Source organism: Lottia gigantea (genome assembly GCF_000327385.1).
Source record: "Lottia gigantea unplaced genomic scaffold LOTGIsca_61, whole genome shotgun sequence".
In the NCBI taxonomy this organism is placed as follows: domain Eukaryota; kingdom Metazoa; phylum Mollusca; class Gastropoda; family Lottiidae; genus Lottia; species Lottia gigantea.
The window spans coordinates 202,951-217,887 of record NW_008710086.1 but is presented as its reverse complement, the minus strand read 5'-3'; the positions used below and the strand labels follow the sequence as shown (position 1 = coordinate 217,887).

General features: G+C 37.1%; 2 protein-coding genes across 2 annotated transcripts; one reads left to right on the top strand and one right to left on the bottom strand.

The window, feature by feature from the left end:
- On the top strand, positions 1-5,005 carry LOTGIDRAFT_128491 (hypothetical protein; the record flags this gene model as incomplete). Its single annotated transcript, XM_009064211.1, has 10 exons — positions 1-224; positions 480-711; positions 1,131-1,263; positions 1,552-1,675; positions 1,901-2,046; positions 2,217-2,430; positions 3,263-3,462; positions 3,803-3,879; positions 4,227-4,494; positions 4,740-5,005. The coding sequence occupies 10 exons, from the start codon at positions 1-3 to the stop codon at positions 5,003-5,005; spliced, it is 1,884 nt and encodes a 627-aa protein (XP_009062459.1).
- Positions 5,006-5,894: 889 nt separating this feature from the next.
- Positions 5,895-11,243, bottom strand: LOTGIDRAFT_128295 (hypothetical protein; the record flags this gene model as incomplete). The annotated part of the gene is made up of 10 exons (XM_009064210.1): positions 5,895-6,082; positions 6,411-6,529; positions 7,022-7,207; positions 7,421-7,559; positions 8,003-8,202; positions 8,510-8,717; positions 8,936-9,205; positions 9,505-9,637; positions 10,014-10,234; positions 10,997-11,243. 10 exons carry the CDS (start codon positions 11,241-11,243, stop codon positions 5,895-5,897), a joined length of 1,911 nt encoding a protein of 636 aa, XP_009062458.1.
- Between the last annotated feature and the right edge of the window lie 3,694 nt (positions 11,244-14,937).

Genomic DNA, 14,937 nt, shown 5'->3' with positions numbered 1-14,937 from the left:
ATGGACTCGGCGTATAATATAGACCCTACAACTAAACAACCTATTAATATCACAGTGAAGAATTTAAACTACTCTATAGAAATACCTGGAACCAAGCCCAGTAAACTACCCTGTCTTAGAAAGAAACAGGAAATAGTGCCACCTACCGAGAAGGTCATCATTGACGATGTCTCTTTTCATGTTAAAAGTGGTCAGATGTTGGCTATTATGGGCAGTTCAGGTCAGTATTCGTACATAACGAAATTTTCCGACAGCCTTTTTGCTATCTCACAATTTTCACTGTCTTCAAGAAACCTTCATAACGCAACTTCAATTGTTTTAAAATGTCTTTAGAGCGAGACTGGGGTAGCAAACCTGTAAGATTACAATTGATTTGAAAAAATTCAAAAAGATCTTTTTAGATCGGTAAACCTCCATCCCTTTATATTTACGTGACTTTATATTTAATGTGGTGAATGATTAATTTGAATTCCAGGAAGCGGTAAGACGTCTCTATTAAATGTATTATCATGTCGGAATGAAGGGGGTACGCTAACTGGTGATATAGAACTGAACGGTGTTAAACATACCAAACATATGATAGAACATTTCTCAGCCTACGTCAGACAAGATGATCGTCTGCTTCAATACCTCACAGTGAAAGAAACTCTGATGTTTGTGGCCAAATTAAAATTACCCTCGAAATTAACCCAGTTTGAGAAAGAAAGCAAGGTATCTATCAATGTTCTTGGTATGGGAAAGGGTTAACAGTTAGAATATAGTACAAACCATGTTTCCTAACCTTACAAATGGGTAGATCAAAACTACAAGCCACTCATAACGTTGCCAAAAGCCATCCATAACGTTACAAGAAAACGACCCACAACAAATACCCAAAGTTTAGTAACTTGCAAGAAACATGCCGTCACAAATACCCAAAGATTTTCGTAACGTTACAAGATACGGCTCGTCGGAACTTCCCAAATGTTCAGTGCAACTGTTTGTTTCTGGTTTCTGTTGATGGTAACACGACCTGTTAGAACCATTCAAAGGCTTTACCAACATCAGCAAATACTATTGTTTGTATAGTTATAGTATCAACACTTGTTCTGTTTGTGCAATGAACGTTTTTACATATATTTATATTTTAGGTGGACGAGGTTCTAACAGAGTTAGGTTTAAGTCACGTGTCTAACACAAGAGTAGGTGGCGCTAATATTCGGGGTATTTCCGGTGGTGAGAGAAGGAGAGTCAGTATAGGAATACAGCTACTTATGGATCCTAGTAAGTTTATATAGATAACAAGTAGACAAGCCAGATATATAAAAACACATCCACCCGGACTACAACCCTCACACGCAATCATTCACAAATTGTCAGCAGACCGATATATTTGCCGTAAAGTGTTGGTTATTTTCCATCCGGGTTTCTCCATTGTATTCCCTATCCAGAAACCTTTCAATGATGTGAAAATACTTGTTCTGGGTCCCTGTGGCGAGGGTGGAGCTAGGTGAACCCCTCCAACTCACCCAGTATAGTTACTGATGGCTACTTCTATTTCTATTATTCCAGGTGTATTGTTTCTAGATGAACCAACTTCCGGTCTCGATGCCTTCACAGCCAATCATCTGATACAAACACTTGAAGTCCTGACCAAAAAACAGAGAACTATTATCATGTCTATACATCAACCCAGGTAAACAATATAAAGGTCTCCAATATTAAAAAACCTGTTCAGAACCAGACAGTAGATAGAATAGAAGAGTCGTACAAATAGAAACTATAAATGTTCCCAATTTCTAGACATATCTGGAACTCCTCAACCAATCGTTCTCAAAAGTCATACAGGTGCTCGCAAACTTCTTTCATATTATCATATTAAGCCTCAAAAACTCACAGTTTTTCTTGTTGTTATTTTCAGGACTGATATATTTGAGCTGTTTCATATGGTACTGGTATTATCACGAGGTAAAACTGTGTATTTTGGTGAGGCTCCGGAAATGATTCAATATTTTACAGATCTTGGCTTCCCCTGTCCTCAGTTGACCAACCCTTCTGACTTTTACCGTAAGTACAACAAATACATAAATATATAAACTGTAGTTATCTGGGTAGAAATTGGAAATCGAAGTCTTGCATCCAACTTTAACTACCCCTTGATATCAGCAAGTTGTAATGGAGAAAGAAACAAAGGACCCACAGTTACACATTATTTTTCTAACCTTCTGTTTTTTCAGTTGATTTGGCGACGATTGATGTAACATCGGAAGAGAAGGAGAAAAGAACTTCGGAAGTTTTAAAGAATCTCTGCCAAGCTCAAAAAGATGCCCAGGAGAAGCAGGAAGCACCGGAACCAGTTAGTAAGGAACTCAGTGATCACACAGTAGCCGGTGCTATGAGGAATCATATTGGGTATCCCGGGTTTTTCACACAATCTTCTGTCCTAGCTAGGTAAGGTTCTATAAATATAGGCCAGTGGCCACACTGTAGCCGGTGCTATGAGGAATCATATTGGGTATCCCGGGTTTTTCACACAATCCTCAGTCCTAACTAGGTAAGGTTCTATAAATATAAGCCAGTGGCCACACTGTAGCCGGTGCTATGAGGAATCATATTGGGTATCCCGGGTTTTTCACACAATCCTCAGTCCTAACTAGGTAAGGTTCTATAAATATAGGCCAGTGATCACACAGTAGCCGGTGCTATGAGGAATCATATTGGGTATCCCGGGTTTTTCACACAATCTTCTGTCCTAACTAGGTAAGGTTCTATAAATATAGGCCAGTGGCCACACTGTAGCCGGTGCTATGAGGAATCATATTGGGTATCCCGGGTTTTTCACACAATCTTCTGTCCTAACTAGGTGAGGTTCTATAAATATAGGCCAGTGGCCGCGTCGCTTTTCAACGCAACTTCAAAATGTGTCTGTTGTATGTAATTACGGTTGATTTTTTCGTGTAAAAAACGCATAAAAGTAGGATTTAAGATTTATATTCTAAAGTATTTCCATGGGCACTTGCTTATAGAATGGATTCGAAAAATATTTTTCGGTGGCCCCCTCCAATCTAAGGTTCTGCAGCCGCAACCTCTATACACGTCTTGAATCTTGGGTTGCTGTGAAAGCAGATGACCAAACTCTCCACCAGTCGGTGTTCAGTTGCAAATAGACGAGATACGTTGCAGTTCATCTATAGAGTTAAGAATTGAAGAAGCACGTGTATGAGGTTAGGGTCGGCAGACACACGGCGTATATTTACTCTGTAACCCTCTTTTATCATTTCAGACGCCATTTTAAGAACAGTGTAATAGATTACTGGTGTTTATTAGCTCAGGGTATCCAGGCTTTACTCGTATCGTTAGTAGTAGGAGCTGTATTTTATCATATAGCTGGTGATCAACATGGTTTATACGACAGATTCGCTTTCTTCTTCACGCTCTGTGGTTTTTATGGTTATTCTATCTCTCAAGATGTTATCACACGCAGTAAGTCTACAGGCTGTTTTACCCCATCATCTTTTCTTTCAACACTGGAGCCACGATGATTCAGTGAATAAGCCCAGGGTTCCATACTAGCATTTGAGACAAACTGTGGCCCCGTGCGGAATAAACCGTGGCCCCGTACGGGCTGTACATGATAAAACATCTCGAAAGTTATAGTTAAACATTCCGTATCAACTTCCACCGATACAAAGGGAGATAACTATCGTTTTCAGATGACCTACTTTTATTGCTGCTTTCCAGGACATTGTTTTCAACAGTAGGATATTCTTACCTATATAGTATTTAAGTTATTTTTTATAACAAGATTGAATTGTATTTTTAGATGCTGTTGAAAGAAATTATTTATATTTTGAACTACAAGATAAGATGTATGGACATTTTGCTTATTACGTTGCCAAGGTAACGTTGTTTTCACCACCTCTAGTTCATAAAAATAAATGTCCCAACCCAATCAAAATGTAGATCAGGGCGAGCATCCTTGATTAGTAACATATGAAAAGAGAGAGAGAACTACACATTTCTGATGAAAATTAGAGTCTCAATGGTTATTTCTATCAGCTGGTCCTTGGCCAAACTTCTTGACATTGATTTTAAGAAAACAAGGAACCTGTCTTCTAGTACCTCCTCTCTTAAAAGAATTGTGAACAGACCAAACTTTGTATGTGTATTGAGAACACTGAATCAACGATTTGCACCTATTTTTCAATCAGACGTCTGTTTATGAATATTATTTTATTTTATTTCAGTTAACAGCCGAGTTTCCATTTCATATATTTTTTTCTGTGATATTTTTCATACCAGCGTATTTTATGGCTGATCTTAACGACGATACAGAAACGTATTTTAAACTGTTAGGTACCGTGTCGTTGTTGTTGTATTGTTGTCGGAGTTTGGCTGTGTTCGCCTCGACCACCCTACCTAACTATACCTTCGCCAGTATGTTGAGTAATATGATATCAGGTATACTAGTTCTAGTCAGTGGGTTCTTCATCAATCTCGATTCACTGGGTTCAGGTATGGTTTCTTACTTCTTACTCCCAATAACAAATTTATGAATCATTTGATACGGAGCCAGTTAATTAATTTCAGAAATTAGTCTTATTTAGCCAAAAGCTTCAATGTATTGGAGTGTTTCTCTTTCAGGCTCGGTATACTGTATACTATCACAAGAAACGTGGGTAAAATTCATTTCATTTATTCCTACAGTCATTCATTCATTCACTCATTCACTCATTCATTCATTCATTCATTCATTTCAGGGTTCCGATGGTTAGCTGATATATCCTACTATAGATGGGCGTTATCGGCAGCCGCTCACTTCGATATCAAGCCACGGAATTTTACTTGTGAGTTAGTCCAGAAAGAGTTCTGTATCTATACTGGAGAAGTGGCGCTGGAGAAATTCGCGATGGCAGACGATGAAATATGGGTGGCATTTACAGTAATATCAGCAAACGTTGTCGTGCTATTGGTGGCTGGATTTCTTGCGTTACGGTTTCTACCTCAACGACCGTACGAATATTAACTTATGTATCTCATCAAACTCTTTTGGAAGGCGTACTAACTTTAATATTTTATTGTAAATAGAAGGAATCGTTGTTCATCAACCACTCCCTCTCTAATCTGATCCCATTTTGTCCAGGTGAATTCGACTACATTGAAATATGCAATAAATGACAATGAATACTTCAAAATAGTTTTAATAGTCTGTGTTATGTTTTTATCATGAAATAATAAAAAAGATATGATGGAAGACCACTATTCTGTATGTAGTAATTCTATCAAGATAGTCGACCTAATATCAGGACACTGTAAGAATAAAAATACTTCTATCGACTGCTCGGTGTCAAGTCAAGATTTAAAAAAAAGTAGTCATTTTTCACAAGGTTAAACGATGTTTCTTCACTGTTTAAAAACCGATATTTTTTTCCAAGTAGTCATTATTATTCTAAATATAACGGTACATCATGTCGGAAACGTCTAAAAACCCATTTTTTTAAATCATTTATTGATCACGAACACGAATGAGAGCTAAATTTGTCTCAAAATGTACACATATTCCAACGTCATTTTGCACGTTAAAGAGATCCTCTTCAGAAAACAGTGATTTTGTCTCTAACTCGGCGGCACAGTGACTTCAATGCTTGAAGAAATACATAGTGTTTATTGCCATATTTCTTCTCGATCGTTTGATGATAAGTGTTGATTATAAATCTATACGATGAACTGATAAACCAATTCGTCTGGGAGCCTCATCCTTCAAGAGAATGTGTAGCAGTCCATACATCTCGAAATCATGTATATAATTACTTATCTAAGATATAACACTTGATGTAGGCTTGTTACTTGCCCTTGCCTCGAGGACCATAACTTCTTGTACTACTATTTCATATTTTCAGTATGTATACAAGATACTACTGAAGTGTAGGAAAACCTCGGATTTTAAACGATACCATAGACATGATAAAAATAAAGAAGAAATATCCGATCATTATTTCAAAATTTCTAGAAACATGGCCGAAAGCTCCTGGGTAGAAAACGTCGAGAAAAGCCTCCCCAGTTTGATAACCACAAGGTTCATCTGAAAACAAAATAAACAGAACTTTTTTAGTCGTCTTAATATAAGTTATAATAATTTTATAGGTCTATATAATTAATATATTGAACAGTGAAAATATCTTATTATTATAAATATTCTTCTATAATGTAATAAAAACGTATTGGCGGAAGTTCCTCAATATCCTAGTTGTTACCAACATTGGCCTGTGAATATCATTCTATTATGGGGGGTCACCATTGCTTACCTCGACGTAGAGAATAAGTAAATGACAACTGACTAAAAACTAAGGCCATTCTCTAAATCGTCCAAGTCCAAGCAGATTAGAAGATATACACATTGCTTTTTCAATTTCTCACAAACCAACACTTACCTTTAACACAAGTAAAATTCAGATTGTGGAACTCGTTTCCAACTACAATTTCTGCTGCATATTTAGGCAAAGACACGGTAGCTACCAGTTTTAAAACATAAGGCAGCGATTCATACGATCTGTTAGAAATATAAAAGGAAGTAATAACTTGACGAAATACAGGAATGATGTGGAACAACAAGCAATAGACTTACAGGATTCCTTAAGATGCAGGCACACGAACGGTCTTGGTCGGCAATTTATGTCCTGTTTAACTATATTATAAATCCTGTCGACAACTCGATAATCTTGTCTAGGAAGTGCGGGAACATGCGATTTTTTACTCAAGATTTTGGTCGGGGACCAAGACTGTTCCGTGTGCTCGCTCCCTGACGAGCAAAGTCGAATGTATCAAAGATTAGAGTGATAAGTGAATTTACATGGAAAGTCAAATGAAAAGACACATAATAAAGTTTAAGTTTGTGGTCCGAGGCCCAAGTGATCACGCAAGTAGAACAATATGCTTCTATTGTATAGAGAAAAAACACATTGTTTTATGTCATTGTGTTTTACTTTTAATTTTCTGAGCTTGATGAAGATTCGAACCAATAGCACCAAAAACCTGTTCTCACCTGATTAAGCCTGAAGATATGAGACAAGACAGTGATGTAAAGAGACTAGCGATGGTGTTGGCTATCTGTGGATTATGGCACAACCCTAGAATCAACACTGTTACAAACTCTCCAGTTATATGCATCATAGTAATAACAGCCGCGAACATCAGAAATAGAGTAACATCGTTCTGTAACCCACAAATCCTACAAAATATCAACAATATAGAGTAACATCATTCTGTAACCCTCTGACGTATATTACTGATTGTATTAGAGAGTGAGAGAGAGTGGTATACTGTGTGTGTGTGGTGGGAGGGCTGAACTAGAAACTGCTTTTGTCAGTTCAATGTTTTGCATGACCTATACATTTTCATATAGCCTCTCTTTCATATATTACTGATTATGATGCCTACTTACCAATACAAGCAAGAAGCGAAGGCAAAACTGGAGAGGATGATAAATGGTAAGATATGAAGAGTGTAGGCCAATATAAATAACACCACATTGTATAGACCATCTCGACATTCTCTATAATATACATCTCTTAATGGTGGAACTAGAATAATAATAATTGAAATAATCATAACAGGGGCGTCTCCAGAAAATACCTCTGGGTCTCGAGACGAGGCCGGAAGTTCCGAAGCCCCTAGGCCGGGAGACAAAGGGGTGCAATAAGCCAAAGGATTTCAGATGACCTGAGATTAATTTTGAGTATTTAGAGGGTTTGATATTCACCTCAAATAAAACCTCCTCAATGGCCGTTCCCTAAATATGCCACTAATAATAATGAAATGAGGTACAAACTATCAGAGGCCAGGTCTAATGAACCGATTGTTAAATTCTACGAAAGAAGATTTTTTGTAAGTGGTCAGATATCTTTCTATGAACTGTGGGAGTATTTGGTCCCATTCTGTGTCAGTTGCTTACCAGGGGTATTTAAGCGTAGAAAATATGAAAGAGGGTCTTCAAGATAGGAAACATAGATCAAGGTCTACTTACAGATCTGGACACAATTAATAATGGCAATAAATGGTGGGGAACTGACAGAATTATATAGAAGACCAGTTCTGTCCTGGATACTCTGTTGATCATACGTCATCGTGCCTAGAAACATGACGATAAATATAGAAAAGAGCGGGAAATTTCCAATTCTGGCCCCAAACATCATCTTGTCTCTCCATAGATTCACATAAAATCGACTGAAAATAAACAAATTGTATAATTATATATATAATTTTCAGTTAATGAAGGTCGACTAAGCAATTAAGGTGTGACATGCTTTTTCCAGGACACAGTATTAGCCTACGCTTTTTTTTAATTTCAAATTCTTAAGGGGGCTTTAACGTACATCTGGTACACTAAACTCTGATGATTTGCCTTTAATCTTAATATTCTGGACCTTTTCGTCACCCGGAACGATGAGAAAGGCGAAATATCTTATGTTCTTCATTCAAATTTGAATTTTGAACAGACTTTGGGTTGTACGAAGAAAAAGACGAAGCTTACCTAGTCAATGTGTAAAGAATACGACCAATTCCAGGACCGGAAGTAGATATATAGCTTGGTTTAGTGACGTCAGAGGTACCACGTGATATATTGTCCATCATGCTGAGATACTGATCGGAGTGTCTATATTTAGTAACAAGGTTGGTAACTCGTAATGAACAACTTACCTCCCTTTCAGGAGATCGTCTGTCTATACTACTTACATCAACTGTAAATATAAGAATTCGACTCGATGCGTTTAGCTATTTCTTAAATCTAACCCATTGTCTTTTTATTACTTGCCAGGGTCACGCAAATTCACGCTAATATTTGGAACTTAGGTTTATCAACTCGGCATCTCTTTCAGAGAGTTTACATACTTACTAACGTTTTTGTCGTATTCTTATTATTTTTCACTCACACTCAAATATAACATCAAATACTTACTGTAAATATCCATAGGATTAGCGTAGGTTGGACACGGGTAGTTGATACTGGTAAAATACGGTACCATCTCGGATTGTGGTCCATAGTAAGTTACCTCCCCTTGTGACAAAATGGCGACCTGATCAAACAGTTTAAGAATGTCGTATCGAGGTTGATGAACAGACATAATGACTATTTTACCAGAGTGGGCCAGATCCCTGAGGTTATTGACTACATAGCGAGCCGTGAAACTATCTAACCCAGTGGTTGGTTCGTCCAATAGGATGATTTCTGAAATAGATAGATCATAGGGTTTGAAAGCCGACATCAGGCAGTGGCTTCAAAATTGTTTTACCATTAGTAATTTTACCAACTCGCTAGAAAGATAGGTTGACAAATTACCTATGCTATCTCGACCTTCTCAGGATCGAACACATGATCTCGAGGCTGGGAAACTGTGTCTAAAGAATAACCATCTTGCTCCAAGCTGGATTTTTTTTAAATTGGACTCAAAGGAAAACTTTTTTCGGACCAAAGTTTTCCAAAGCTCAACTTAAAAAGGATAGAATAACAATATAAAGGAATCTCACGAGGGTCTTGTAATAGCTGAACAGCAATAGTTACTCGTCTTCTTTCACCTCCAGATATTCCTCTATTGATGGTAGCCCCGATCAATGAATCAGCTACTGATTTTAATCCTAGGTCCTGGATAACCTTATCTACCTGAAATATTCCACACGATCACCAGGTGAAGGTAAGTCAAACAATGGCGATTGTTTTATGAGTTCCGTGGCAAGCAGACCATTTGCAGCAGTGAAAACCTTGGATTGCAAATCCGCATGTTTATGTCGTCTTAGGGGTGCACATAGGGTGATAAGGTCGTCATCGTCAGAACATGGAAACAGACAGCAACAGCCAATTGGGGGCAACAATACAGTTGTAATTGGTCTTGTATCAACTGATTTAAGCGACTGATCGGGAGCAGCCTATCGGTTGTCTGCCAATAACTACTGAGTGACTAGTTGTACTCTGTTGTACGTTTCAGAGATTCATCTCCATATAAAAATATAGATATAATCTAACTTACCTCTTCGTTAACCTGTTTATGTGTTGTTTTACCGGGAAGTTTCAGAAAGGCTGTATATCTCAATGTTTCACGGACTGTTAGATTGGGCAGTAGTCGATCAGCCTGCATTACATAACACGACCTGGACCTCATCGACTTCTCAGAACAGATAGTATTATTAACATAAACATTACCATCCACTTCTCCTTCTGCTCTACCAGATATCACATCTAGTAATGACGTTTTACCAGACCCTGAAAACAACAACATAAAGACAGGTTGTCGGTCGAACATCAAAGATTGAATTTGTTTTGTAATGCATTGAGTTATTTATAAAGGTGGGTATAATATCCGTACAAGCAAGACAATTCCGTTAATCAAAATCTCATCCAAAGCATAGCAAGATGGAGAGTAAATGTTGTTTGGTAGTTGTCGTGTGTTATATAGGTATACCTGTCAGGCTCTCTTTATCACGTCCATGCGTTTTAGTATTGACTTCAAAGCAAGAAAATATGATGCCCCGAAAAGTGCTTTCCAAAATCATCACTTGAGTTGTACAAGTAAGAAAACAGACAGCGTTTAGATAAAGATGAGATGAGTTGAGGGTGGTTGAATAAGTATTTACACGTTCTTACTGAACTGTAGGCATTAGCACAGTGTTAAAATCATACTCTTCAGAATGTCAAGCTATGTGAACTGCGTCTAATACCTTGACTGCAAGAGCTACTTTTTTCTATCACGGAGGTTTGTAAATGTAGCGCTACCGAATAAGCCAATCATAGCCCTGGATTACATGCGCTCCCAAACTGTTTACGGTCTTTTTATCGAGGGCTCTGATTGGCTGTATTCGCTAGAGTACAATACAATCAAGTCGCTTAATTTACATGCTTCTGTGATACAAGAAAGGTGGATATTACAATCAAGGTATAAGACGTAGTTCGTTATATCCTGACAATGTGAAGATGTGGACAAACTATACAATACATCCGAACCTCAAACAAAAAGAAAGTACAAACCTGAACTTCCTGTAATGGCTGCCAGTTGTCCACTGGTAAAATACATATTCACATTCTTTAAAACTGTCTTCTTTATTTTCACCTCAAACCAGGATTTCTGCCACCAATAACCCTTGATATCGTCCACCTGATAGTTTAAATCCTTGATTGTCAAAGACGAGCGACCGTCGGACACCTGTCTGGGGTGACTGTTAACACCGTAATGTCGGTACTGGGCTGTAGGATTGAGATATTGTGTTGGTTCCATATTGTGTTTCAGTAGAATGCTATTCTTATATACGCCTTTATGTCTTATTTCTTAATTAATGAAACGTTACAAACCAAAATACTGTTAACGCTTCCGTGTCTCTTTTAAATCATTGAAATATTCATGAAGTACACAAAATTCATTATTTCATGAATTACGCATTGGGGTCTTTTTTATCAATGAAATTAATATCATAGACATACGCTCTTCACTAATCAACTAGAGCTCATTTCATGCTCATAGCCCGGACGGCTGGACAGTCTTACTGGAAATAGGGGATCAAAATTAACCATGAAGGTACATATCCATATTATTACATGTCGTCTCGTCAAGAAAGCGGATCACAGTTTTAAAACCAGGTGCTATATTCTCAAAAAGTTTTTAGAATAACTGATGTGATTTAGTAAAGCACTATCTAGAGGTTTATCTCCGTTCAACTTGTACAAGGTGCACGCACGGTAACTATGCAATAACCAGTCTCGTCAAGAACAAACCCGTTACACGTCACACTTCAAAGTTGAGACACAGAGCATAAAGACAGAAAGAAAAAAAAGAATAGTAAGGTTAATAATTATGACAATAAGATAAAATGTGATTATTGCGATGATTTCAAAGTCACTTTCTTTACGATAGTTAGTTCATTGACTGGTACAAAGATAACTACCAGGTAAACAGTGACAAGATAAGATGCAGACAGAAAATGTCAAACTTTTCCTCTAGAATTCATTCAGGTACAGCCCACGACAGTCCACGACGAGTTATCACAAACTGTATCTATCTATATCTACCACAATCCAGAAATCAAAGTCTAAAACACATGGAGAGAAATGATCTAACTTTCCTACAAGTTCATTAACAGTGATCACAAGGTGAAACAAATATCCAACCCGCGACACGCGACAAAATTCCAATTCATATACACTCTATATAAACAGCATACAGAACTGATATGTTTCTATCCAAATTCCAATCTATAAATTAAATCCTAAAGCTGATAGCATTAATATCAGATAAAAACCTGTTTTAACCACAATTTTAAGTCACAGTGCAAAAGCTGACAACAAAGGAATTTGCTATCGGTAAATTAAAGACTACAAGCGCACAAATCAAATGAGTTCAATCGCTATACTGGATTATATTAGATGGAAATAACAAAGACAGATGTTAATAGAGTGAGTTTGCTCGTTTTGTCCAGTGTACCCACCAAGGGCGACTCTGTCACATGATGTACTCTAAACGGCAAATAAACAAAAAACCCATATCACGTGAGTAAACATTTCTACCCCAGTCGCCTGTCAATGTGTCAATTCTATTTATAGTAACAGTTATATTATCAATTGAAAGTACGATTGATAACGTTTGTGTTTTACCTTGCTAGGTATATTTGTGGCTCGGTGAAAGTGTGTATTTTGTTAATTTATTAAAAATGGTGAAAAAAGTAAACGTGATAATTGCAATTGTGTGATATTGTTTTCTATAATGTTCAGATAGTTTAAGGATTCTACAAACGATCTCTACCCCGTGTATATCTATCGGGGAAACACTCCATTCAACATTCGGATTTTCAAGCCTTTGTATATCGGACAAACTTATTTCCTCTTTTTGCATTAATTCAACTCAACTAGGTAAATTGTTTTGTTAGATTAATACGTCCAAGTTTTTCTGGCATTACAATAACTACAAGATTTGAACTTGGATCACAATAATATTAATAGACGCTATATTAGTCTTTCACACATCAACAAAGGCAAGAAAATCTTTTGTTTAATTATCGACTGACTGCACTTTCATTCAAGAAACCGGTGCACTCATCGTCAGAGTTCTCATCATTGTTAATTATCAGTGCAACGTTTCACGCCAAATTATCAGATTATCAAGTTACCAGTATCAAGACGGATATAGATTTTGATGTAATTAGCTCACCATAATGAGTAAAAGTAAATGCAATCTGTAATGGTAAGTTATAACTTTCTATTTTTCGTCTTTTTCAGGCAACATTTGGAAAACCTTGGAGCAAAATATTTTTCATGTCAAATTACATAGTAGTTGAAGAGTTTAGGGGCCAATAATTATCACAAGGTCTAAGTGCGAGTGCAAGCTAAATGCGTCAAGAGAAGGTGGGGAGGGGGGCGGGTGGTGTACTGCGGGGGCGGAGTGGTTCTACTCAGGCCGTTTCAAGCGCCTCAAATTTCTGGGATACGAAATATATCTTCATCCAATTTTTTAAAATTCGATTCAATAAAATTTAAAAGCATGGATATAATCATATAGAATAATATTAATAATATAGATATGATAAAAATATAAGAAGATAAGAATATGTTAACAGTAAAACATGTTAAAAATTTGTAACAGTAACAGTTGTCGGTAGTTGTAGTGTTTATCAGCTTTCAGTTATTTTAACAATGTCGTCCTTCCTGAGCTGTTTCAGAGCCTTGCAAACTATAAGTATAGTATAGCTATAGGTTTAGCTTGTCATTGTGAAGATTGCTATCGGTTCAAAAAGACCAATGTCTGATTCACAGTGCAGTTCTTACCGGTAGCCTTTATCAATATGTGTCCTGTCTCAAGGTTAAGTTAGTAGATATGAACCGAGAAATCAGCGATACAGCAACTTTATCAGCTGAAATATCTCGATTGTTAATCACTAGAACATTCACTTAACACATATTGAAAAGATGGACATGTCTTTATGGGGCTTATTCTTGAAAATTTAACTTACGATGATTTTAGTGTTTCATTCGTCTGATTGGTCAATCACTAGAATCGATTTTAAATTAAGTTTTATTATCCAATCAGATCATTGTACTTAAAATATCTGGATTGTTTAGGAGGGTAGGGCCCATCACAAAAACAATGTCCATTGCACCATGCCTCAGATAGTCTGCCAGTGGAACAGTGGTTTTGTATGTTACACTAAACCTTCCTAACAAATTTTATCACACACACCCACACATATTTTCCTGGGAAATGGGTAAATCATCCGCCCTTAAAGCAGCCATGAGGATCGATTTGCAGATTTCAATTTCAAATTATCATATTCATATCCTAGAGAGTTATCATGCCCTTCCCGTAAAGATCATAAAAATATTCCCTCGTGCATGCTGACCTACTCTGAAAGGTTTCCAAAAGTATAGTAACAAATAAAGCTGATTAAATTATTACAATGAGCTGTTGCTGGTCAAATTATCGCTCAATGAATTCTGAAGTTCACCAAATCAAGATAGTCTCGACAATATTGTCAAAATATCTCAAAACTTCTATTAATTAAAACTGGACGGTACAATCACTTCAGTTGTCAGATTGACCAACGGAGTTTCCTTTTCTACAGATCAATAGTAAGACTTCATTGACAATTGTGTCAAAATATCTCAAAACTCTGATCATTTTAATGCTGGGCTGAACAATAAACATCAGCAGCATTGGTCTACTCTTTTACGATACCCAACTGTCGAGAGACACCTACAGCCTGTAGCACACAGGGCCTCCGTTTATTGGCTCCTGGAATTAACTGGATATCTCATTTTGCTTTCTTTTATCAAGATCGATAGCATGTCTTATCTTGTTATTTTGTAAGTTTGTTTGCATTGAGTAGGTATAAGAGGTGAAAGACGACTCCAGACCGTCTTTCGGATGGACTGCCACATGCATCTGGAAATAAATCGATGTACCTTTTCCCTTTCAGAACGACAGC